The 25,789-nt window shown below is 42.6% G+C and overlaps 1 protein-coding gene across 1 annotated transcript in view; it reads left to right on the top strand.

Annotated features, from left to right (window-relative positions):
- Positions 1-25,789, top strand: part of LOC119735384 (DNA polymerase epsilon catalytic subunit A-like) — a 74,919-nt gene that overhangs the window by 29,492 nt on the left and 19,638 nt on the right. Inside the window, exons 23-41 of the mRNA XM_038209080.1 lie at positions 95-220; positions 2,324-2,515; positions 3,632-3,712; positions 4,045-4,167; positions 5,005-5,268; positions 6,324-6,530; positions 9,047-9,182; positions 11,248-11,344; positions 12,531-12,669; positions 14,176-14,282; positions 15,477-15,605; positions 16,429-16,510; positions 17,497-17,581; positions 18,568-18,728; positions 19,719-19,894; positions 20,546-20,660; positions 22,032-22,186; positions 23,554-23,643; positions 24,926-25,214. Of these exons, the coding sequence (XP_038065008.1) occupies positions 95-220; positions 2,324-2,515; positions 3,632-3,712; positions 4,045-4,167; positions 5,005-5,268; positions 6,324-6,530; positions 9,047-9,182; positions 11,248-11,344; positions 12,531-12,669; positions 14,176-14,282; positions 15,477-15,605; positions 16,429-16,510; positions 17,497-17,581; positions 18,568-18,728; positions 19,719-19,894; positions 20,546-20,660; positions 22,032-22,186; positions 23,554-23,643; positions 24,926-25,214 (2,754 nt within the window). The remainder of the gene's footprint in view (positions 1-94; positions 221-2,323; positions 2,516-3,631; positions 3,713-4,044; positions 4,168-5,004; positions 5,269-6,323; positions 6,531-9,046; positions 9,183-11,247; positions 11,345-12,530; positions 12,670-14,175; positions 14,283-15,476; positions 15,606-16,428; positions 16,511-17,496; positions 17,582-18,567; positions 18,729-19,718; positions 19,895-20,545; positions 20,661-22,031; positions 22,187-23,553; positions 23,644-24,925; positions 25,215-25,789) is intronic.

Here is a 25,789-nt window from a genome sequence, read left to right as displayed (position 1 = left end):
ATATTAGGCTGAAATGTATATGATTATTTTCCAGAAACTATGCATTCTCTGCTATACATATTTCTTAGAATGTTTGGTTTCTTTTTTTTCCCAGGCTGCCAACTTGCCGGACTCGGAGCTGTTCTTCCTGATCTCGGAGAATCGTAGCATGTCCAGGAAACTTGAGGAGTACGGCACGCAGAAATCTACATCCATCCGCACAGCCAAGAGACTGGCTGAGGTGAATTATACCCACCATTTTTCTTACAATGTGGTGTAACTGTTGATACCAGGAATCTGTTCAACTCATACAGCTATATTAAATTACTAGAGCGCTAACTCATGTACAAAATGATACCTGCTGGGTGCATCCATGTTTGTACACAAACCTATGGAGAACTAGACATTTTGTACGTATTTTGTACGGCTATTTGCATATCTGTGTTTGTATTCCATACAGGTGCGTAATAGAAGCTGATATGCCAAAAACCGAAACGCACGATCAGCAAATGAGCGTGTCATTTTGCTTTACGCAAACAGCGCAATGCATTTGCGTATCCGCTGCAGCCTTGATTAACCAGGTTTTTTTTTAACCGTAACATGCGTAAGACGTTTGCGTACGTTCTACTTGTGTGTTACATTTAGGGTACACTTTCAAAATACAATCCATCTAATTTCATTATGTTCTACAAACACGCACATGAAATGTCTGCGCCAAGGACGGCTTCAAAGCGTCTCCGCGCGCAAGAATGAGGAATTAGCGCTCTAGTAATATAATATACCTCTATGGTTTGACTACACACAGTTTTGCGTAAGTGTTTGCTAAGCCCCTGATAACGTGAAACGAAAATGCCATCTGCAACCATTGTGGAAATGGTGGTGCCCAGTGTCACTGTGTGGATAAAAGCTTTCATATCTCTGAAAAATTGATTGCGATTTGAATCGATATTTCGCTTTATGATATATGAAATTAATGGAGATTTTTAGAGTAGAAAACAGGGACTTTCAGCTCCGACGGCTCGCTTTGTGTGAGTCGGCCATCTTGGAAAACATAGTGAATGACACTGGAAGACTGGTCACCTTTGTTGCTTAAAGGGAATATACAATGTACATCATTTGCTTTTGCTGTCATTTTCAGAAATGGATGGAATTGGGGGGTTGGTAATACAAAGCAAATATTGTTACACTGACTTTCTTGAAGTTTTGCGTTCGAGGATGCTATAAAAACCAAGAAAAACAATACTTTTCCTGTAGTCTGGTTCCCTGACTCCATTTAAGAAGAAACAGAGCAGTTTATGTACATTGGGAAATTGTAAGGTCAGGGAACCGGTCTAGCTGGCTTGTACCCGTTTCTAGGTGTATAATCGATTGCAAACAAATGCGATGGTCAATTGGGGCCAGTATTTGAAAAAAGGCCAACGCTGGTCGGCCGACCAGCATTGGAAATTGATACAAAAATACCACTTTTCTTGAAAATGACAGTATACCAGGTGCCATGATTTTACAGGAAGCTTTACACTGTCATTCACTAACAGTCCAGCAAGGTATTTCAAAATGATTTGGTAGTTTTATTTTTTGATGTTTGCAAATGTTGTATTTTCCCTTTAACGTTCGTCAATTGTTGATGACACACGGTTGGTTCTGCTCCTGTGAAAGTTGCCAGCATTTGTGCATGTTTTCATTTTTTTTCGCAAGTGGAATGCACTTCTGAGCTCAATTTTCATATATCTGTCCCCGGATCCAGTTAAAAGCCCCCAAAATTGTTTATACATTTTCTCTGTTATCTCTAAATGTGTACTGACACTACAACTGGTTAGTTGTTATTCACCCTAGGGCTGTGCATCGGAGCCGGGTACCCGAGAACCCGACCGTTAATGTCAGGAACCGGTTCCAGATTATGGGATCGGGTACCCGTAACCTACTTCACAAATTACTTAGGTACTTCTCAGACAACGAAATAGAAAGGTTTTGAAGTCATTTGTGGGGAATTTTCAAAATGAAAACCAGGCCACATGGGAAACAAAACATATTGCACATTTTTATGACGCTCGCGAAAGCTGCAGTTTACACTGTAAAACCATAAAGCTTACTGTACTTGCATCTTACAGCAACTTCTGAGATTTGAATTTTGGCATGTTTGACGTACCCAGTACCCAGGTACTCGTGTTTTTTTTTCAATCGGGTACCCGGTTCCTATACTTCCCGTAAATGCGCACCCCTGTAATTCACCCTTAAAGTTTTTGAGTAATTTTGTTGCTCTAAAAAGTAAAATGCACAAAAATGGAATGTGTAGGGTTTGCAAAACGTTTACCAAATCGAAATTGAATTCCCATCCGTACTGCAGTTCCTTGGGGACCAGATGGTCAAGGACAAAGGCCTGGCGTGCAAGTTCATCATCTCCAAGAAGCCGGAGGGCGCCCCCGTGACGGAACGCGCCATCCCGCTGGCCATCTTCCAATCAGAGCCCAGCGTTCTCAGACACTACCTGAAGAAGTGGCTGAAGGATCCCGGCAGGACAAACTACGACATCAGAGACGTACGTCTGTTTATGTAACCTTGGGGACTTTTAATAAGCAGTTCGCGCCGGATGACGTGTATGCACGCAAAGGTTTTGCGGTATTCAGAACGAATGATGGATAAACACGCTGGGAGCGAGGCCGGAAATATCTGTCAGGGACCCGCTCGCAGCGAGCAAGCCGGAAATATGAGTGTGCTGCCCGAGGGTGATGGTTTCAACCCGCCTGGCATTGCGGTCGAGTGAAAAGTAATCCTGCGCCTCGTTCCGATCTTATTAAAATGTTCTCGGCGTGAACTGGTTAACATAGAAGTGTGGTGATGGAAAGTGGTTTCTGAAAGTGCCATATTGTATGGTAGTGGCCATTTTCCCAGTTCCATGTGGAATAATGTATCTTGGCATTGTGATTGTGCCATATCATGTGCGGGAAGTACATGGGCGTCAATCGGTGGTGGGGGGGGGGGGGACATGTCCCCCTCAATTTTTGAAGTAGGAGGGATATATCGTTTGTCCCCCCACTTTTAGGCCTTTAGGCATTTGATTCTATAGCTCAGAATACCTGACGCAATGACTCAAAACTCGAAAATAATGTTTAAATGATGATTTTTTGCTAAACAAAATTGGGTAAAGTGGTCAGAAATTGCCTCAGATTGCACCACAGAGTATCTAGAATTGAAAAAATTTCGGGGGCCCTTTAGTGGGCCCCCTTTAGTGTGCCCCCTTTAGTGTGCCCCGAAACCCCACGCCGTTATGGCTTTGCAGTTGCATTTTGTTCTGATCCTGGTATATCCCCCCCCCCCCCACACGTTTGAGATACGATTGACGCCCTTGATGAAGTACATATGCGATCCATCACATCGTGATACAGCAAAAATGGTCAACATTGTCACTTTGTGGTTCACACGACAATTTGTAAACCTTTATGCAAATTTTGAAATGTAATATCTCCATGATGTATCCACCACTAACGTGCTGACAGGCCAGAATGCAGATTACAGAGCCGAATCTGATAAAAAAGCACTGTGGTTTCCTTTTTCTGCAGTTGACGCTGAAAAAATTGTTATTTGAAGATAATTTGTTCGTTGAAACAATCTATGTAATTATTTATCAAGTAATTTTATGATTATGTTTGTCTAGATTTTGGACTGGCAGTACTACATTGAACGTCTGAGCAGCTGCATCCAGAAGATCATTACCATCCCAGCTGCACTACAGCAGGTAATGATTGGCTAATATCTGTCATGTGACTTACTTTTTGGCCTCTGATTGGTTATCTGGCTCTCAAGGGATGAATATTTATGAGTTGTTTTATCGTTACGATCCATCTGAAAGAATCAGGTACCCAGACTTGTTTTGCAATAGATTAGTCATAACTGAAATATGATTGGTCATTGATTATCATGTGATGCAAATGAAGCATTCTGATTGGTCAGTCTATCCAGCAATCATGTCTATAGATCACGTACATGAGACATAATTGCCAAGTGGAATTTGATTGGCTCTTTCGGGATCACGTGACACTTTTCTTACATTGTGATTGGTGTTTCTAGGTGGCAAATCCTGTACCGCGAGTCCGGCACCCTGACTGGCTCCATAAGAAGCTACTGGAGAAGAATGATGTCTTCAAGCAGAAGAAGATCAGCGAAATGTTTGCTCCCCGACAACGTAACAAGGTATACAGACGTCGGATACAATTTAACAATATTTTTTAACCTGTCAAAAGAGTATCTCTGGTTTCTTTCAAAATGTACAATGCATAAATTAGATAACTATAACTATAGAAAGTAAATTCGAGTTCAACCTACACACCAGATTTTTAAACAAGCTAAGATGTTAAGAAATGTTATATTTATACCTGAATACCTGTTTTTATTGCCACATTTGGGCAAAAATTTGAAGTGACACATTTTAAAAATAAAAAGTCTTCCCTCCATGCAAGTTTTTGTGCGTGCTCTTGGTCAATTCAAAAAGGTTTATTAAACAGAAAACTGTTAAAGGTACAAATAGACAGACAGACAAACATAACAATAGAATTACAAAATTAAGTCATTTTTTCAACCTACCTACCTGGATAATTTTTAAGGGCATTACCTTAAACACATAGCTCTTTTTCTCGGCCTTATAGATTCCAGTTGAAGTTGAAGACTTGGGTTATGAAAACCGCACACTCCACCACTTGCATGCCCACCCAGCATGTCACTAGGCACTTACTTTGTTATATCAAAATTTTGTATTAAGAGAAACATCAGTCCCATTCATTGTGCACATAACGGCACAGTCGGGACCAAGGCTTTATGTTTGTTATAACCAGAATTTATATTAACAGAGTTTGTACTAACGAGAGTCGACTGTATATCTATGTACATTATGTTGTCAATTTGATTATGTAATGTTATGTATCATCCTTTGTGGCAGCATGGAAATAAATGTATCAAATCGCGATACTGGTATGAATCACATTCAAAACTCAGCATGATTCCTTATCAAACAAGCATGTTTTTCATCTGCAGCATCAAGAGAACGCGGAGGACGACTCCCAACAAGGACCCGCCTCCCCAGGTGGTGTGCCTGACCTGGAAGACATTGGCAGCAGCCAGGGCAGGCGACCCAACGGACTCAACAAGCCCCCGATTGTCACCAAGCGCAAGCGGGCGCGGGTGGAGAGCGCGGAGGGGGAAGGAGGGGCGCGGAGTCGGGCAGCGATGGAGGAAGAGGAGCTGGCCAAATCCTGGCAGGAGGTGCTCGGCCCCGCCCCTCCTATGGGAGAAAGCAAGGTGAGGGAAGTGTCCAGAAACCGGCGTTGTTAGACCTCACTCAAAAACATGAAATGGAGACGCTTTGAGTTTCCACTGGCTCTTTTCAGAACCACGCAGACTCACAAAAGATATTTGATGTAGCAGGGTTTCATTCGTCAGATCAGTGCAACAAGGTCTTAACTCCATTCTGCAACAAAGTCATCTCGCGCGAATACGCTCCGTGCAACAAGGTCGTATCTTGCGTCCATTGACTTTGTGTGTACATCCGGGTTATTTTAAGTGAGATACAATCTTTTGATATTCTAAAATTTGCATTTCACGCACAGCCTATTTAAGGAGATAAAACCTTGTTGCATGGACACGGCGAATTGTAAACTTATGACCTATTGTGGCAAAAGTGAGGAATGTCCCCTAAAATCTTCTTTTGAGTACTTGACGCCTGAAGTCGGATATACTAGAAAACTCATGTCAAAATTAATATAAGGTTTTTTTTATTTTTGAGTAGCCAAGGTGTCCAAGATCCACACCATGCATTTTTGTTAGAAAAAAAATACACCTCCCAACACTGGAAAAACTCAAAAACTGCCATTGGCGCCGCAATGCCAGTTTATTTTGTTTTCAAAAGCCATTTTTCTCAAAGGTCGGCAAAGTTAGGTGGGACACTTTGGAATAACATGATGTATAGAGTACTGAAGTGAATACATCACGCACACAAGTAAAGTAGTAAAAGACATTAGCACGTGATTCAGCCTGTGAACCAACACGTGTGCGTACTCCATTCGTTTGCATTATTCCAGGTTCTAAAATGAATGGCGTCACTCTTCGGTGCTCTATGTAACTTGAAAAGTCAGGGGGTTGGGGCTATTCCTCATGATACGACAGGTCACAATTACTGTTTTTGCATGGTGGATGCACATCTTCAAATCTCATCTGACTTAGCCCTGCAAAATCTCACAGACTTTAAGACGTGCTTCAACTGGACTGTGCCTTGCAAGGTCGAAAGGTGAGCACATGCTCTCAAAACTAATTTCACAGGATCCAGTCAAATTGTTTCTTTGTCCTCAACGTTTCAGGAGGAGCGAAGGGCATGGCTGGCCTACCACAAGAAGAAATGGGCGCACCAGGCCCGCCAGCGGGCCGAACGCAGCAAGCGCCGTCGGATTGACGACAGCGAGTCCGCCCGGGGTGGTGCGATCCGCGTGGGCCCCTCCAACAGTCTCGGGCAGTTTCTACGTCGCACTGCGCGATCCCTGCTGGACATGCCGTGGCAGATCATCCAGGTGAGTCCTGACTGATTCTAGTAACTTCAAACTTTTTCATCATCCTGCTTCAACTATTGGCTCCAAGAGTTCCCCAACCGCGGTTCCAAAGAGAAAGTTACGGGAGACCATTTTGAATGCATTACCGATGGCACCTGACGCTCACAGGGTTTGCGCACATTCAGAATATATTTTTTTTTTGTGTTTTGAGAAAAAACAGTTTAAATTTGGTCATTATTTTGTAGGCTCATTCCTTTTACTACCTGTGTAAGAATTCAAGCTGTTTCGTTTGTGCTAGTAAATTATAGATTAAACTTTATTATATGCAAGCCGTGTGCATCTGAGTTGCTTAGTTTTTAAGACATTTAGTTCCCAAGATACACGTCACTTCGTGAAACAGATTTGTATCATGTTTATCGTATTTCGTACAATGTGCGTTATAGTGGCCGTGTGCCAGATACGGGGATACATTGGTTCGTGAAACGCTAAATTCACACTTTTCATGTTGATGATCCTTAGTGACGTCATTAGCGTGTAAAGCGGCGTATCGTAAAACGTCACTTCATGATGAATGATTTCAGAGTTTTTAGAGATACACCGCAGAGTCTAATTAGTGGTTTTTAGTTAATTAGAACTCAGATCGGAATAAAACTTTGTGAGGATGAGCATTTTGATGAAATAAAAACATTTATGACAAAAACTCAATTCGGCCAACAGTTGAGATACGCCGGTTCGTGGTGCGACTGATAATTTAGTTGTGTGTACCGGTACTTTGGACCCTACGCGTTAGGGCTAGGGTTAGGGTTAGAGTTAGAGGTTTAGGGTTAGCCCATTAGCACCTGTTCTACATTGTATTACATTGTGCTTATTTACTGAAGAATCAATAAAACCATAGAGTCCTGGGGCGGTTTGGGGCGCTACAGTGAGTAATAGGCAGGGCGGTTTGGGGCGCTACAGTGAGTAATAGGCAGGGCGGTTCGGGGCGCTACAGCGAGTAATAGGCAGGGCGGTTCGGGGCGCTACAGTGAGTAATAGGCAGGGCGGTTCAGACGCTACAGTGAGTAATAGGCAGGGCGGTTCGGGGCGCTACAGTGAGTAATAGGCAGGGCGGTTCGGGGCGCTACAGCGAGTAATAGGCAGAGCGGTTCGGGGCGCTACAGCAAGTAATAGGCAGGGCGGTTCGGGGCGCTACAGTGAGTAATAGGCAGGGCGGTTCGGGGCGCTACAGTGAGTAATAGGCAGGGCGGTTCGGGGCGCTACAGTGAGTAATAGGCAGGGCGGTTCGGGGTGCTACAGTGAGTAATAGGCACGGCGGATCAGGGCGCTACAGCAAGTAATAGGCAGGGCGGTTTGGGGCGCTACAGTGAGTAATAGGCAGGGCGGTTCGGAGCGCTACAGTGAGTAATAGGCAGGGCGGTTTGGGGCGCTACAGTGAGTAATAGGCAGGGCGGTTCGGAGCGCTACAGTGAGTAATAGGCAGGGCGGTTCGGAGCGCTACAGTGAGTAATAGGCAGGGCGGTTCGGAGCGCTACAGTGAGTAATTAGGCAGGGCGGTTCGGAGCGCTACAGTGAGTAATAGGCAGGGCGGTTCGGGGCGCTACAGTGAGTAATAGGCATGTCTGTACACGTCCATTTCGTAAAACGTATAGGCATACATGCACAGTTATTTAAACAAATGACTTTTGACTCTGACTCGGACTTCAATCAAATGACCTGCTTCGCAAACTTGGACTTGAACAAAATGACTTGAAACTTGCACTCGGACTTGACCCGAGTGACTCGAGACTCAAGACTAGGACTCAGACTACACCCAGGTGACTCGACTACAACACCGTTGCATACTGACCGAAATGTCATGTAAACACCTGTGGTTTTCCTCCGAACCAACTGCTTCTCTTTTGAGTTGGTCACTCCAACTTGTGCATCAGCAAACTTCTCCCAAGAGACTCCTATATTCTCCATCATGGACTCGGGGCACATGCAAGTACCCCCTCAAGCGGTTACAAATGGAGACTTGGAGAAATCATTTGGAGGGACATTCGAACGCATTGCCGTCGAGGCCTGATGCTCACAAGAAGACACTTGACGCTCATGCGAAGACCTGATAGCCTTGTGCACATTCAAAATAAAATTAGTCATGCCTACTTCGCGCCGTATGTGCACGAACCAGAAAGTGCGCGGCGTATTTCATGAGCTATCAAAAGTGTTCTAAAAGCGCTATTAACCAGTTCGCGCCGGGATTCTTTTGAAATTGACCGGACCGGGATTGTTTTTCACGAACCTCGATGCCAGACGGGTTCAGGCCGTCATCTGTGGGTAGCACACCCTGATATTTCTGGCCTCGCTCGCTGCGAGCGGGTCGCAGACAGATATTTCCAGCCTCGCTCATTGCGTGTTTATCCCTCATCCATGCCGAATGCCGCAAAACCTTTGCGTGTATACACGTCATCCAACGTAAACTGGCTAACTGTTTGTGCAACTGTTCGAGTCCAAAATAAGCCTCAAATCACATTCACTTATTTCTATTTGTTCCGCAGATTGCCGAGACCGGCCACCCAGGCCTGTACAAGCTGTGGTCGTTGATCGGTAGCGATCTTCACTGTATCAAGCTGCTGGTGCCCAGGGTGTTCTACGTCAACCAACGACACCCCAAGGAAACCAACGAAGGACCCAGTATGTTCATAATCGTCTTCTAAAGCCCGGTTCATACTTCACGCGAATGCGAATGCGAAGTGTTTGACGTCATGAAACATTCGCCGTGAAATTCGCCCGAGTTGAAATATGTTCAACTTTTACTAATTTGCATCCCGAATACTTGCCACGACGTCACATATTCGCGTTTGCTTTTGCTTTCGCGCCGAGTATGAACCAGGCTTTATGCTCTAGTCCAGACTAATACAAGTCCGTCTCAAGTCATCACAAATTCATGGCATGTCTTTTTATGCCCCGCGGCGAAGCCGAAGGGGCATACTGTTTCCGCCTTGTCCTTCCGTGGGTGGGTGGGTGGGTGGGTGGGTGGGTGTGTGTGTGGGTGTGTGTGTGGGTGGGTGAGTTTGTCTTACATACGCAGTGTGGACTTCCGAACAAAAGACGTCCACATAATGTAGGTAGCACCGACGTTGTGTGGACTTACCCCACGTCCACACAGTGTTTCCCCATTTCTGGAAAACAGGTTTAGAGGCATTTTTGGGTTAGGTTTATCTGTAGCAGAATGAAGAGAAACACTAAAGGGAATCATAGAAAAAAAATTGGGTTGAAAGAGTTTTCACAGTTTGAGAAAAATGAGTTTTTTCACTGGTTTTTCTTAACTACACGAAAGCAATGGAAAGTCCACACTAGTCATGTGAAACAAGTATGGGTGGGTGGGTGGGTGTGTGTGTCCGGACAAATCTTGTCAGCACGATAACTTGAGAAATACTTAACATATGAACTTCAAATTTGGTCTGTGTATTGTTCTTGGTAATCCTAAGAGGCCTATTGCATTTGGGGCCGAAAGGTCAAGGGTCAAGGTCACAGTGGCTGAAACAATAGAAATTTTGTCAGCGCGATAACTTGAGAAATACTTTACATATGAACTTCAAATTTGGTTTGTGGATTGTCCTTGGCAATCCTGAGAAGCCTTTTGCATTTGGGGCCGAAAGGTCAAGGGTCAAGGTCACAGTGGCTAAAACAAAAGAAATTTTGTCAGCGTGATAACTTGAGATATACTTTACATATGAACTTCAAATTTGGTTTGTGGATTGTCCTTGGCAATCCTAAGAGGCCTATTGCATTTGGGGCCGAAAGGTCAAGGGTCAAGGTCACAGTGGCTGAAACAATAGAAATTTTGTCAGCGCGATAACTTGAGAAATACTTTACATATGAACTTCAAATTTGGTTTGTGGATTGTCCTTGGTAATCCTAAGAAGCCTTTTGCATTTGGGGCCAAAAGGTCAAGGGTCAAGGTCACAGTGGCTAAAACAATCGAAATCTTGTATTTATTCTGAGATCATAGGGATTAGGGATTAATTCATATAAAACCTACAGAAGACACTAATGCTGTCAATGAACATTCCATGTGACCAAGGTACATGTAAGTTGATGTTAAAAGAGTGGTGTTATGTCATGGGAACAGTCACGGTTGCGGGGCATTTGTGTTTGTAAACACACCTGACTTGTTTCAGTCTGTCACGAGCCAATGTGGCCCATCAGGTCGGCGCTTAACTCCAGTTTCAGTAGCATGAAACAACTGAGAATCTTTCTACTCCCCCTGGACGGGATGCTAGTCCATCGCAGGTTACTCCCCAGCTAATGCCGATACCCATTTATACTCCTGGGTGGAGAGAGGCAAGTGGGGTGAAGTGGCTTGCCTAAGGACACAGCATATGGCCATCAGTTGGATTCGAACCCTCTGATTGAGCAGTGGTGTAGCTTGGACTATTTCATGGGGGGATCACCAGTTTTTTTTATGGGGGGCACTGAGTCAAGTCAAATGCTTGTCAAATGACTCAACTTGTGATTTAGTTTTTACCAGACTTGGATGGATTTACATGTTCTGAACAAGTACAGTTTTCACCATGTATACCAAATGTGTGCTGCTCTATAACTTTAAAGGTCATGAAACCAAATTTTGTCATGGTATTTCAGTTTAATAACAGGCTGTTTTGGAACACTGTGGTTATTTTACATTGTGTCATCACACCTGTGTACATTCTGGCTTGAATTTTTGTGGATGTTTTTTGTCCGTTTCTATTTGTAGTGTGGAAGAAAGTCAACAGAGCCCTGCCACGTTCCAATCCATCACTGAATCTGTACGAGTACGTGGTGCCTGAGGACATCTTCCAAGAGCACTCAAAGTATGTTGCCTTGTGTCTTAATTACAATTCCTTACATATTTTTACTTCATGTTATTCTCAAACTCTCGTCTGATTAAGAAAACATGTGGTGTTAAGAATGATTTTGTACTGTGTTTAAAAAGTGTTGGTCTGCGTCTAGTTTTTGATGTTTTCCTTTAACACAGCCGTTCCTTGACAAGCACAGCAAATCTGCTGCAGTGATAGAGGTTGCTATCAATGAGATGAATCACATCATGTCTTAGGAACTTTGGCAGCGCTACCCAGAAAATTCTGAGCATATCTCACACTAATGCTTTTCAAGCTATTGCCTGCATGCAACCTCTACCACAGTGGTGGCTTTAGAGACTGTAGGAGAAGTGAATGTGATACAACATTGATAATGTGACATCCAATGAGTAGAAAACAATTACAGACCCAACCAGGTTCAAACCAGCGATCCACATGTGTTATGGTTAAATAGTGACCGACGTTCAACCAAATTTGTACTTTATATGGAAAATAAAGTGAAAGTGAAGTAAAATGAAATGTAGTCCAGTCCCAGATCAACACACAAGCTTATTCTAATGAACTATGACAAAGGCATTTCTTTGTTCTTGGTCATCCAGTGTTACATGTTACTTGTAACTTACCATCGATATATCATTTTAATATTGATATCACCGATTATGCGATAGCGAAAATGCCTCAGATTATCGTCAAAATAAATCTCCCGTTTGTGCTTTTACTTTGTGTTTAACGTTTGCTGTATAATAAAATCAAACCTGGCGGCAACTTGTGCTTGTGACTCAAAATAAAAACATCGCGAAATGCCAAGGAGCGTTGATGGAATTCATGGTCTCCCCAATGGAAAAGTTGAAAAGAAACCGCCCGTTCTGGACAAACTCTCAGTGCTGAGATTTTTTCAAAAAGTTTGAGCAATATGGTCCAGAGAAAACCGTGGAAAATTGACACTTAAATTGTTTTGTTTTATATTGTTATCAAAGTGTCATCTTTATGGTCTATAATTTTTACATGGGATATTCGATATATCAAATATTTTCGATATTGGATTTCTGATATGGATTATTGAAAATTCTGATATCGACGGTGCTTACTTGTTACCGGACTTGTGACTTATAACTGGACTTGTGATGGACTCGACTACATGAATCCCTGGTTCTAACTCCAAATTCTCCTTTACCCTCAGCGAGCTCAATGCAGACCTCTCGGCACCAGAGATCGAGGGTGTCTACGAGACCCAAGTGCCACTGGAGTTCCGTGCCTTGGTCAAGCTGGGCTGCATCTGCATGGTGAACAAGGACAACGCAAGATTCCTCGCTGGCAAGGTAGAGAATAGAGTAGAGGATTTAGATTTAGACATTTCTTTTCACACCAATCGTGGCCCTGAGGCAAAATTAAAAGTGTGGTACATGCAATATGGGGAGTGTGTGGCCTAGTGGTTAGGGTTCATGACTCATGATCAGAGGGTCAGGGGTTCGAATCCAGCTGCTGGTCATATGTTGTGTCCTTGGGCAAGCCACTTCACCCCCACTTGCCCCTCTCCACCCAGGAGTATAAATGGGTACCGGCATTAGCTGGGGAGTAACCTGCGATGGACTGGCATCCCATCCAGGGGGAGTAGAAATATTCTCAGTCGTTTCATGCTACTGAAACCGTAGATAAACCCCGGCCTGATGAGCCACATTGGCTTGCGAAAGACTTTACTTTTTACATGCAATATACATTTAACATTGGTAGTAAAATAAAAATACGAATATATGAAATAAAACAGTGGATATTAAAATATTTAAGACAAAAACGATAAGAATGATAAATACCTTTATACACGCACTGAAGAAGTAAAAATAGTTATTCTTAAATTTGGATAAGTGGGAGATAACCTAATTATTTAAACTGTCGATAAAAAAGGGAAGTGGGCTTTTGTTAAACCTGTTAGTTCTTGCTGGTTTTTGCTGGCGAAATCGTACTGTTTGCCCTTAGACATCTACCATGACTCTCTGTTGGGGGAACGAGGGAGCTAGTGCGGGGATTGATTTTGAGCCCTTTAGCGAAATTATAGCAATGCTGCAACCTCCTATCAGATAGGGAATCCAGATTACAGCATTGCAAGTCATCTTTATTATTCCCAGACCTATCACCCAGTATGATTCTACAAGCCCGTTTTTGGATGGCCTCTAACTGATTGGATTGTTCCGTAGTAATACTAGAATGCCAAATAGCATCTGGTTATTCGAGGTTGGGTCTAACATAGCCAGAGTATATCATTCTAAGCTCATTGGCATCAAACCTCACACTAATGCTTTTCAAGATAAGATAATGGGATTATAATAGGGCTGTGTATTGGAACCGGGTACCCTAGTACTCGACCCACTGATGTCAGGAACCAGTTCCAGATTATGGGATCAAGTACCCATAACCAACTTTGCATATAACTTAGCAACTTCTCAGACAATGAATAAGAAAGTTTTTGAATGTAATTTGTGGAGATTTTATATAATGAAAACCATGCTACATGGAAAAACAAAACAGATTCTCACATTCATGACGCTTGCGAAAATGCAATTTACGCCTTAGAGTAACATCTTACCTCTAAGTTTACACACACTACAACCCCAGGTTGGACTCGAACCCACAACCTGCAGAATTACCCGCAGACCAAGAATTCAGTGTTCCAGACCATGAGGCCACAGCACTCCACATACGTCTTACATTTGTCACAGTGCTACTGATCTTATGGCATAGTACACTTTGCTCAAAGTTTTAGTTTTTAAACAAACACTTGACAGCAAGAATTCCCAGGTTGATATGTGTATTATTTCTTCATATTGAAGGAGTTGGAAACGTTTGACATTGGTCAGCTCCAGTTCAAGACGTTGGCCCAGTTCTCCTATCTACAGCCAGGGAGTCTACGCAGGATATATCTCTACCATAACGTTGTGTAAGTCTGAGTTATAATCATTATTAATGTTACTGGTGTCAAGTTACATACATCACATTAAAGGTGCATACTTTGAAGCCCTATCTTTACACAACTATTGTCAAAATTAGGTTGATACTTGGTAGGCACATAGACAGGGACGTGTTGAGTGTCATCTATTAACCCTGAAAGAATCCCCCCCCCCTCAACTTTTTCCGCGATAGCCTTGAAAAACTTTTTTTTCGTTACCCGAGCTGTTATTACTTTTAAGCCTCGAGCCTTAGGCATTTTTTGATACCAAAACATAAAAATCGGACCACGGGTTGCTGCGCAGCGAACAATTTTCCGGCGCTATGCGCCATGAAAACTTAATTTTCCCATATACATCGTGAACACAGAGCAGAATTAATTACCATTCGTACAAATGAATAATAAATTAGCCATAATTTCAAAACCCTTTGACCTATAGTCATGAGATTTCATGGATATGTTCATTATGAGTTGCTCTATGCATTTACTGAGTTTCAAAATTCTTCGTCACTCAATGGCCGAGAGCTGAGAGCTGGTCAAAATAACCCGGCCCTTTTAGGGTTAATGAGTCCGAGTATAACTACACAACTATTGTCAAAATTAGGTTGATACTTGGTAGGCACACAGACAGAGATGAGTTATACAGGGCGACTAAAAAAAAAAAGAAACCCAAATGGTGCCACCTATGTTTTTAAAAGATTTTCTGCATGTAGCGTTTTCCAAATCTAGGATATGAAAGCCCAATTAATAAGCTTTCTTTTAGTGAAAGAATCATTCTAATAGCTCATACACTTTTCCAGTTATAGACTTTTGACCACAAACACTGTTTTTTAACCTTGTCCAGCTTTCTTGAACATAATTATTATTTATTTCTGGTTAAAAAAATGCCCTTGACACTGTAGCTCACAAACCTGAAGAAACTTGTAGAGAAAATAATTGAAGACATATCCAGTCAGAGATGAGAGGAAAATCCCAGAAGAAAATTCAGGGGAAAATCCACAGAATCAGGTAGGGACTGAAAACCCAATCCACATGTGGACCAGGGCAGGAATCAAACCCTAGCCACAGAGGTGAAAGGCGAGGAAAGAACCACTGCCCCAACCTGACTCCCTATTTCAGCCAATCACAAGTAAAATCACAAGCCAATCACGAGCAACATTTTGCGGTCTTGTTGTTTGTTTTCAGAGGGTCCAAGGCAATGTTTGGCCTGTTCTTCTCAAATTCACCCAAGGCCACGATATTTGCCGTTGATACGGTCCGCACCAACCAGATGCCTAACCTGACATCCATGTATCAGACAGAACGACAAGCCAAGTAAGTCACAGTGTTTTTATTTTCTCAAATATGGGAAACTGACTAGGTTATAATTATTATAAAGAACAACAAAGAAATTGACTGGAACGGGGTTTGAACCTGCGACCCCTGGATTGCCGTTCCGATGCTCTACCAACTGAGCTATCCAGCCCTATGTTGGCGGTTCCCCATTTTGTCAATGTCTTTGTTCAAGGGGCGCTAGTCAGAAGCCATAAACCCGTATATGCCATGTAGCCAGGGATCACGCCCAAAATCACGATACTAGCAATGTTGCCACTGTTACTGCCAAAAGGCGTGCGTATTTCTATATCAGTTTTCATGATTTTTAGTCATTTGCCTTCTGGCAAAATGAGACAGAACTGGGCAGAGATCGGAATGAGGGTTTGCGGGTATTAGGATAGAGAATAAAATTCTCCTTGCAATACTGTTTGTTGCACTTCAATCGGACATTCTGTTGACAAGTTATGGCTGTTTGAAATTTGCACTTATCAACATGTCAAAAATGAAAATACTGAGAAAAAGGCCTTTAAAAGTTTGGAGTCTTGAAGTCATGCAAATGAAAGATGGCAATTGGTTTTCCTTAAAAACACTTTCATTCCACGATTTTGATATTATTTCTTTAAAACGTGTGTGGTAGACATATCAAAGGTTACAAATATCAATACATCTGAAAATCAAAAAAAAAAAATCACCCTATTCAGTTTTTTGCATTGTCCTCCACTGTAGCCTATGCCCAGTTCCGTCTTATTTTGCCAGAACGCCGAACATTTGAGCTCTAAGTGGGATAAAATCGGATTAAGTTTTATGATCTTTTTGTCGACAGAATTGCTCGTGGGACGGAGGAGGAATTCCTGCCCCCAGAAATGCACAACTTTGAAGTGCAAGTGGAAAAAGACATGACGAAGGTATGAAAGCCGAAATAACTGTCTATGTTTTGATCAGTATGCATAGTGTTAACCCTTTCATTACCACATTGTTTATTGACCTGGCTCTCCCCAGGACCAAATTGTTTGCTCAGTCATGCGGAAATCACTAGAGCGTGAACAAAATGACCGCAAGTCCAAAACTCGCTTTTTTCAACCCAGATTTTCACTGCCAAGGAGTGATTTAAATCATAGGTGTTGTGTGTAAAGTTTGTTCCTTGAACCTTACTCTTTTATGTGATGTAAAAATGAAGTCCATATGTGTAAATATAAGAAAGTTATGCCTGTTTGTTCATCTGGTTCCATTTATCAAACTGCAAGCCATTTCACCACATGACCAAATGGCACTCCATACCTCAATTTGTGCGTGGATACTTCTGAAGCACTTTTCTCATTTTTTTGTAATGGCAACACTATGAATAAACTACACCATTAGAACGATCCGAAAACACTCTTTCAGCTAGTATATGGTTGTTGTATGGACGGCCAAACACATCAACATGCCGCCTTTCTGAAAAGTAGTGAATGTATCTGTGTTGAGGGTGTTCTGTGTGTGGTTTCCTGGTCGACTAAAGTCGCCCATGGGAACCAGCAGGGGGGTTCTTCTTGTCGACAAAAGTCGCCCATGGTAAAGAAAGGGTTAACTTCATATTAACTTTCATATTGTTAATGGTTTGAGTTTTGCATTCGTGCAATAGTGAGAAAATTTTCATTCGGTGAAACTTGGAATGTTCCATTCCGCTCATGAAAATATTCTCACCATTGCACTCATAAACATTCATTATTTGTATAATATTGCGCAGGTAACCCATGCGATAGTCTACTACGCATTTGTGAATCCTCCTGTGTGCTTAGTAAATAGCAAAACTAGCGGCTGCCACATGATGGTGAATGGACCAGTAAGAATTAGGCTCTCGCTCATGAATATGTATGAGGTATAGTAATTATCATTTGTTTCACTACCCCAGGTCTACCGAGCCATCAATCGTCTGCTGTCCTCGTACAAAGATGAGAGGAAAGGACCAACGTTTATCGCTGTTCAGTCCCCTATGGGTGAGTTGCCTTCTCTTCAGGTTTCTTTTCCCAAATTGTAAACAACATATTGGCACCATACACGTGTGTATACTTTTCCGTTATCCCTTAAAATTTCAGACAAAAAATAACCCTAACCCAGAGTTTTCAGGAAATAGTTTGCGATTGATTTCTTTAAAAAAATCACCCTCGGAATTTTATGGAAACTGAAAAACGCATGACGTGAAAGAGACCTCTCACTTCCGAAAACTTCCGTGTGAACTCGTGGTTCTTGATCACTCGTTCAAGCATAAACTTTATGAAACAAATTTGTGGCGGACAATTTTATTTTTGAACAAACTTGAAGGTGTTTTTTTTTCATTTACAAATCTAAAATGACCGGTGATCAGAACTGTATTAAAAAGTGATCCACACGAGCCTGAATAAATTCGTTTTTACCCATTTCCAACTGATTTCTCATCTATTCTGAGGCAATTTTGTCAGTGTTTTTAATAAACAGATCTTATCATTCAACCCTTTAAAACAGTTGATAAAATTATACACAAATTGATACAGGTTTGACTTCTGAATTCAATTTATTTATTTCTTCCTATCCTTCCATCTTTGCAGTATCCCAATATTTTTTTGACTCGCCAGCCAGGCTACTTAAGGAATAGTTTGACTAGCCTACTGCTGTTTTGACTAGCATTTGGCTAGCAGGCTAATGCTAATTTGAAACCCTGATGGTACAATCGTTGGAAGTTACTCACTTTTTTACTTTTTATGGATTTTGACAGGAAAACCCACATACCCTTTGACTTGGGCCATTATCTACGGCGAGGCCCCCGACCGATTTTAAGCCACAAATTGGTTAACTGCTCCATCACAAAATTATCCCCTCCTAACAGAATATTTTCTTGTACAATGCTTGACTTTAACCTTACCTAGGAATGAAGAAATGGTTAATATTATTTTGTCCAAGCAAGAGACTTACATTTGTAAATTTGTGCCTGTTCTCATAAATGTAGACAACATGGAGCTTGCCAGACACATTCCGATGCTGGACGATTTCCCGATGGTTCGTCTCCACGTCAACGACAGCGAGAATCTCTACAGTGTGCTGGACTGGCAGAGGCAGGGTTCCAGACGGCTTCTTCAACACTATCTCAATGTGGACTATCTGCTTTTGGTATGTGGTTTCTTGGGTCAGGGTAGCATGGTGCCTTGCTTGGCCAGTTCAGATAGCAGAGGTTCACATCTGGAGGGTGTTCCGTTTTCGCAAATGTTAGCGTTATTGTTAGCTGGGTCATTTTCTACAGATGTCGTGTCCCGGTTACATCTGACGTCTACGATTTCAAAATTCTGGACGTACTCTTTAATGCTGTCATCCTCCAAGAGTGATTATGATTTATCAAACTACCTACCCAACAAAGAACACATTTTAGCATAAAAGTTCATCTGTGTTGGTAGATACAATTTAGAGGTAAACTTTTGATCACAACGCTAGAGAATTTCGTACCCCCTGACCCGGTTTAGAGAAGGTTTGAAGGCTCTGATGTAGGCTGCCTCCTCGTATCACCAAAGGATAAAACAGCCAAGAAGGACCACACTGGAGTGATCTACCAAATCCTTTATCAAGGACAGACCAGGCAAGGCAGAGACCGAGAGGCCCCTCAAGACTAGTTTTTTGGAGTACCGTTGCCCCAGTTCGTCCACTTCGGAGGTTTCTCAACATATCCATATAGAATCACCAGGCCATCACGTAGACATATCTAAAGTAAACATCTTAGACTTCGAAAGGGGAGTGAAGGAAGCAGTCTGCATCAGAGCCTTCAGACCTTCTCCAAACCGGGACGGGGGGGGGGGGGGGGGGATACAAACTCCCATGAGTCTATCACGCGATGTTGGGTTCACGTGTCCGTAAGGTCAAGTATGCAACATCCAGGTCATCCTGCTGATGAAGCCCGGAGTTTCGGTCAAAAATTACAGGTACAAAATTCTCTAGTGTTGTCATCAAAAGTTTACCTCTAACTTGTAAATAACAAATTTGTTTGAAGTCATTCTTAGTGATATTTGAATGGCAAATTTCAAAGTCCAGAGGTAACAGGGATGGAGAAAATGTCACACTTTGGCCCCTAAATTTATAGGATGACCCATTTCCAAATCTCCGCAATTACAGAGCTACCTCGAGCAGAGTCGCTATTTCCATGTCCCCGTCGGTAATCTACCAGAGGACACTGGCATCTTTGGCGCGGATCTGTTCTACGCTAGACACCTGCAGAAGCACAGTCATGTGATGTGGGCGTCGCCCACGGAGCGGCCGGATCTTGGAGGCAGGGAGGCCGACGATAGCAGGTTGGTTCGTCCGTCCCTCTCTCTGTTTGTCTGTGTTCCGTTTGGCCTGGTAAATTTTTCAAGAAATGTTAACCTGAAATTGATGATTTTGTTTCTCTGTGTATTTGTCACACTTTTTGTGAATACATTGAGCTGAAACCTTGGTTAATTTTGGGGTTGATGATACATGAGTCGTTCTGGCAAAAAAGAGATGGAACTGGGCACAGGCCGTAGTGGAGGGGGGAAAAATGAATAGGGGTGACATATTTTTTCGATTTTCAGATTGATTGATATTTCTAATCTTTGATATGTCTACTACACAAAGTTTCAAGAAATAGTATGAAAATTGTGGAATAAAAATGTTTCCAAGGAAAAACAATTGTCATCTTTTATTTTCACAAATACAAAACTCAAAAATTTAAAGGCTTTTTCTTAGTATTTTACTTTTTTGACACGTCGATATAATGCGAACTTAAAACAGCCGTAACTTGTCAACGATATGGCCGATTGAAGTGCAACGAAGAGTACTGTAAGGAAAATTCTATTCTCTTTCCTGAAAATCCCCATTTCGACCACTGCTCAGTTCTGTCTCATTTTGCCAGAAGGCCTGATTGACTTGTGATCAACCACAAGTCTGGTTCCTGACTCATCCCTTTTCCTTGGTTCCCGCAGGCTGGTGACTGAGTTTGAGGAGAGTTCCAGCATTGAAGTGAACCAGTCTGGCTGTTATCATACCATCTGTGTGGAGCTTGATATGGCTAGCCTGGCAGTCAATACACTACTGCAGGTCAGTATATGAGGCCATTTCACACTAGAGCCTCTCAACCCAGGTTGAACTCAACCCTGGGTGAACCCAGTGCCACCCCAGGTTTAGCCTTACGCCAAGGCCATCGTGGCTTTAACCGGCATCATTGGACGGAGCGGCGAACCGTGAAGCAACTGGAGCGGAGACCACACACAAGAGTGGCAAAGCCACGAGACCTTTTCCAACTTGTCAGGAATTTCTCATGTTTTTCTCTATTTCTCGATTTTTGCTACCTGTATGGGGTATCCGCTCCATTCACAAGTACCCCCTCACCAGCAAAGAAAGTACAGTAGGGGGTGACTGACCGACGCCATCTTGCCTGACTGCAATTCATTTGTCGTGAAGCGCGGCCACTGCGTGTACATAGTACAAATCCCCTGGTGTACGTCCGTCACACACAAGAACGGTGCGCGTCAACCAGCGAACTGTCCCGCCCATATCTGGGACGTTGTTGCTAGGTAAAAGTGCGCTCTCTTTCCTCGGCGCACGGGGCCCATAGCAAAATTTCAACCAATTATTCGACTTTAGTGTAGGCGCGTGTGGCTACTACCCAGACGCGTTACGCGCGCACGCAAAAAAAATGCTGGCACAAAAAAAAAAGACCATCAGGCACACGCGATAAAACATCACATTTTTCGTGGCCGGTTACCTCTTGTTGTAAAAAAAAACATTTCAGTGATGACCAAGTTGGTGCAACCACGTCCCCAGTGCTCACTTTATTTCCAACTTATTTTCCTGGATAGGAAACTTTCTTCCTGTGTCCTGATTCGATACCGCAATTGGCTAGTAATGGATTTTTATCGTGTACTTGGTGCTATTATTCACAACGTGCAGTACGTGTTTTCGCGATCATTCGTCCACGCCTTCTCGAAAATACTAATTTCCTTTCCAATTTGCTCATGTTAATATGAAATATGATACTGCATGTTGTCTCGATAAGATCGTAACAGTTTAATTTTATAAAAAATCGTGCTTTCGTTACTCACGCCGTGCTCGCGCTGCGACGAATTGACTCTGTTTTTACCCCAGACACTGCATACACAAACAAACGCTAATGTAACGCATATCCATGGCACCAGACTGTTCCTCATTTGCATACGTGTGCAAAAATCTTGCACATGCAAATGATCCAATACCAGTTTGAGAGAGCAGGTAGTGATGGGCGCGTACTGTTCGACGCGTACCTGGAGACGAGGTTGAAGTTGGTGTGCTTTGTGGGTCCTTGGCTGTCTTGGTGTATTTATGAATGAAACTAAAGTGGTACCTACACCTTATAGTGCTGCATATGCACAATTGGACCGCCCAATTAAAGAATTTATTTTATCATTAACTGTTTATTTCACACATTATTAGTCTCATCACATCAATGAGATGGAGGGTAGTGCTGGCAGCATTGCCTTTGACGCCACCCCACAGATCTCCCTGGAAGACATGGTGACTGGTAACGCCGGCGCAGCAACGTTGCTCTCAAGCTACGACGAGACTGCCCTGTGCTCGGTCGCATTCAGGTAGGTCTTCGGTTGTGCTTCTGTAACCGTGAAAACTGACTCACCATGGGGAATCGCACTAAAACTACTACAACTAAACTTAACTCGGGATCTTTGAAAGGAAAAGTCACGAGGAAATTGAATTAATAGAGACACAGACGCAAATTCTAGATTTCAAACCAAAAAGGACCAAAAAGAATTTATTCACTAAAACCTTAACCAAACACCAGAAAATAAAAGCAAAGAATAAAACCTAAAATCTACAAAACTAAAACCCTAAAACATAAAAATGAAACCTAAAATAACTAAAAGCAAAGACTTACTAAAACAAAGACTTAAAAGGACTAAAGCATGAAACCAACACAGTGTGAATAGTGGATCTTTCAAAGAACACTCAAGCAGGAATAAAATCAAATGACTCGAGCAGACAGAGTTCAAACAGGACACATGCACTCCAGTTAGGGGGAACATGAAGTTGTCTCTGTTGATCTGCTGCCTGAACTGAAGTGGCTTGACCATGTGGCAGGATTGATAGGGGTAACATGTGGGCTAAAATAAACAAACGGGGGGGGGGGGGGGGGGGGGGCACACTACCAACAAGGGGGGGGGGCATCTAAAGTAATACTAAAATTATTTTCTAGGAGCTACTCCTATTTAAAATACTATAAACACATACAAGTTTGCAACTAAAACTTGGCCCTGCCACACTTCCATTAAATTGCAACAGTTATAGGTCTTTTCGCAATAGCTTAACTCCACATTTGAGTGCCTAAGTTTTGCATAAGGGTTGTGACACATTTCACAAAGGTTGGGCAATGCGTAAGTCCGAGAAAACTTCTGCTAGGATCAAAGACTCAGGCCCTCTTGTTTTACAGGTTGCTCTAGTTGCAAAGCAGTTGCAGCAGCGTTCTATTTCCTATCCTTTCTTTTTAAAAATTTTTAGGGAAAATTGGTGATGAAGTCATTTTTATATACACTAGCTTAGGAAGGAGATAAAAGGCATAGAGATAACAGTCACCCAAACCGTCCTAAAAAAAAAAAGGGAAAAAATGTTGCAACCTGACGTCACTTCAGCGGTTGTGTACAAAGTCTATGGAGAGTCAAGAAAATTATTAGTATTTCCTAACAAAATTGGAAATGTTTCTCAATCCCAGATTCATGCCTTATCATCATTTTTGCAAAGACTAACCTTCATTGAGATGATATATGAAGAAAAAAGTGGCGTCAGGTTGCAACATTGTCTCCCCCAAAAAACTACCATATTTTTTAGGAAGAAACTATTCAAAAAATTTACATTTTCCCCCTAACTATTTGCCATTAAAACAATTATGTATTCCTCTAGCTGTGTGTAATGTGAAAAAAAAATTTCATTCTAATTTTCATTTTAGAATCATGAAGAGCATGGTGCATGGATGGCTGCGCGATGTCACAACCTATAGCAATGTCTTTGCGGATCATCAGATCGTGCACTTCTATCGGTAATTATGAACATTTCACACTCAAGTTCACTTCATGGTGTCCATTAGCAGGGAGTTCTGCTAACATTTTATGCTACTGTGCTCAAGTTTTGCCGCCCTGCTCAGATTTTACCTCCTCTCTACAGATTATGCAAGGAGAAATTGTTAAACGTAACCAAACATGCTTGTAATTGGCCCCTATCGACTGCACAGTGCCCGAACAAAGCGCGGGTAATTCAATTCACGTGCTCCCATGTATGCAAGCACTGTGCAATCGGTATTCCCTGCAATTCGTTTCGGGCAGTGTGACATTGTCACGCAGCAATTTCCACTCGCGGCTCTTTAAATTTGCAGCTTTTCAAACTGCATCATTTATCATAAACTGTTGTCAATGATGGACGATTTACAGTCTCTGGTAGCAAACCAGGTATCAAAATGTAGCTAACAACATTCCCCAGAGGTCTTTATCATCGTCGTATTTAAGGCCATTGTCCAGTCTGTTCTGGGTTGGCCTGCTTTCTCCTATGGCTCCTCTCCACTTGGCCCTGTCCGTCGCTTCCCTCGCATCGACTCCAAGCAGTTGCATATCATCTGTCGCAGAGCTCTGCCACGTCTTGCGCGGTCGGCCAACGCGTGTGGGCCCACCCTCGTGGGCCCACCCTCGACTATTTTGGTACACCTCTTGACCCAGCTGGCATCATCCTTTTTTTTCCCACGTAACCATACCACATATAAATGATGTTATCATGAGACGATCAGATTTAAAATGTCGGGACTATTGTTTTATTGAAGTTCTGCATGTAGCACTTTCAAAATCTAGGACATGAAAGCCCAATTCAAAAGCTTTCTTTTAGTACCAGAATAATTTAATCACTCATGTACTTTTTAAGTTACGGAGTTTTAAACACAACCACCGTTTTAAAGTTCTGTCCACGGATCATAAAAAAAAGTGTGCGTTCTTTCAGCAAAACGAAAACAATTTACACACATCCCTATGTGATTTGTTCTTGTTTTGCTGAAAGAACACTGAACTTTTTTTATGATCCGACAGAACCTTAAACGGTGGTTATGTTAAAAGTTCTGTAACTTGAAAAGTGCATGAGTGATTTGAATGATTCTTGTACTAAAAGAAAGCTTATGAACGGGGTTTTTTTTTTTTTTTACTCGCCCTGTATAAAAGCAGTCAAAACTGACTTTGGACAGCCAGGAGAGAGAGCAGGATTCTAAAAGGTACCAAAACGGCATTTATCGCATTTTAGAAATAAAACTCAATCTAATTCTCTTTTTCTGTTGACCATCACAGATGGTTGCGTTCCCCCTCCGCCCTCCTATACGACCCGGCCCTCCGCCGCACCCTCCACAACCTCATGAAGAAGATGTTCATGCTTCTGATCGCAGAGTTCAAGCGCCTGGGCGCGACCATCGTCCACGCCAACTTCAACCGCGTCCTGGTCTGCACCAAGAAGCGTCGCGTGATCGACGGCGTGGCCTACGTGGACTACATCACCAACAGCATCAAGTCGCGGGACCTGTTCCACGGGATTGACCTGACCTACAAACAGTGCTGGGAACTCCTGATGTGGCTTGATCCCGTGGGTAGAATTAGTCAAGCTAATATTAGTAAAGCATATTATGTGATGTGTTTTCCAAACAAAACCAGACTATTCAGGGCTGCTGATTAAAGAAAAAGGTTTATAAGGCCAAAAAAAAAAAGTCTCCGGTTTCTGGTATGCGCGCGCGTCGCCGTAGCCATGCGCGTCGGCAAAATGAAACAGTTTTTTTTTCAATGAAAGATGATGTCTCAAAACCGCCAAACTCACTGGTTTGACTGGAATCCTGCTGCTGCACAATTTTAACGTGTTTTTAGATGGGGTTATGATCGAGAATAAGCTTTATGTGGCCTTCTTTGGACTCCCATATATTTGCACTAAGTTTAGTCGGGCACCATTTGCAGTCATCAGCCGACATTTGAAGCCAAATAAACAGGTAAAAAAAAAAAAAAGCCGCGTCGCCGCACCACTTTTTGGGCAAGCTCCATACCAGAAACCGGAGACTTTTTTTTTTGGCCTAAAATGTTGCTAACTCTAAAAGGGTCGGGTTATTTTGACCATTTCCCAGGTGGGGGGGGGGGGGGGGGGTTACGCATTTCTTGAACCCACCAAAATTC

This window comes from Patiria miniata, unplaced genomic scaffold, assembly GCF_015706575.1.
Source record: "Patiria miniata isolate m_02_andy unplaced genomic scaffold, ASM1570657v1 HiC_scaffold_29, whole genome shotgun sequence".
Lineage (NCBI taxonomy): Eukaryota > Metazoa > Echinodermata > Asteroidea > Valvatida > Asterinidae > Patiria > Patiria miniata.
The sequence above is the reverse complement of the archived record's forward strand: the minus strand, read 5'-3'. Positions and strand labels throughout refer to the sequence as shown.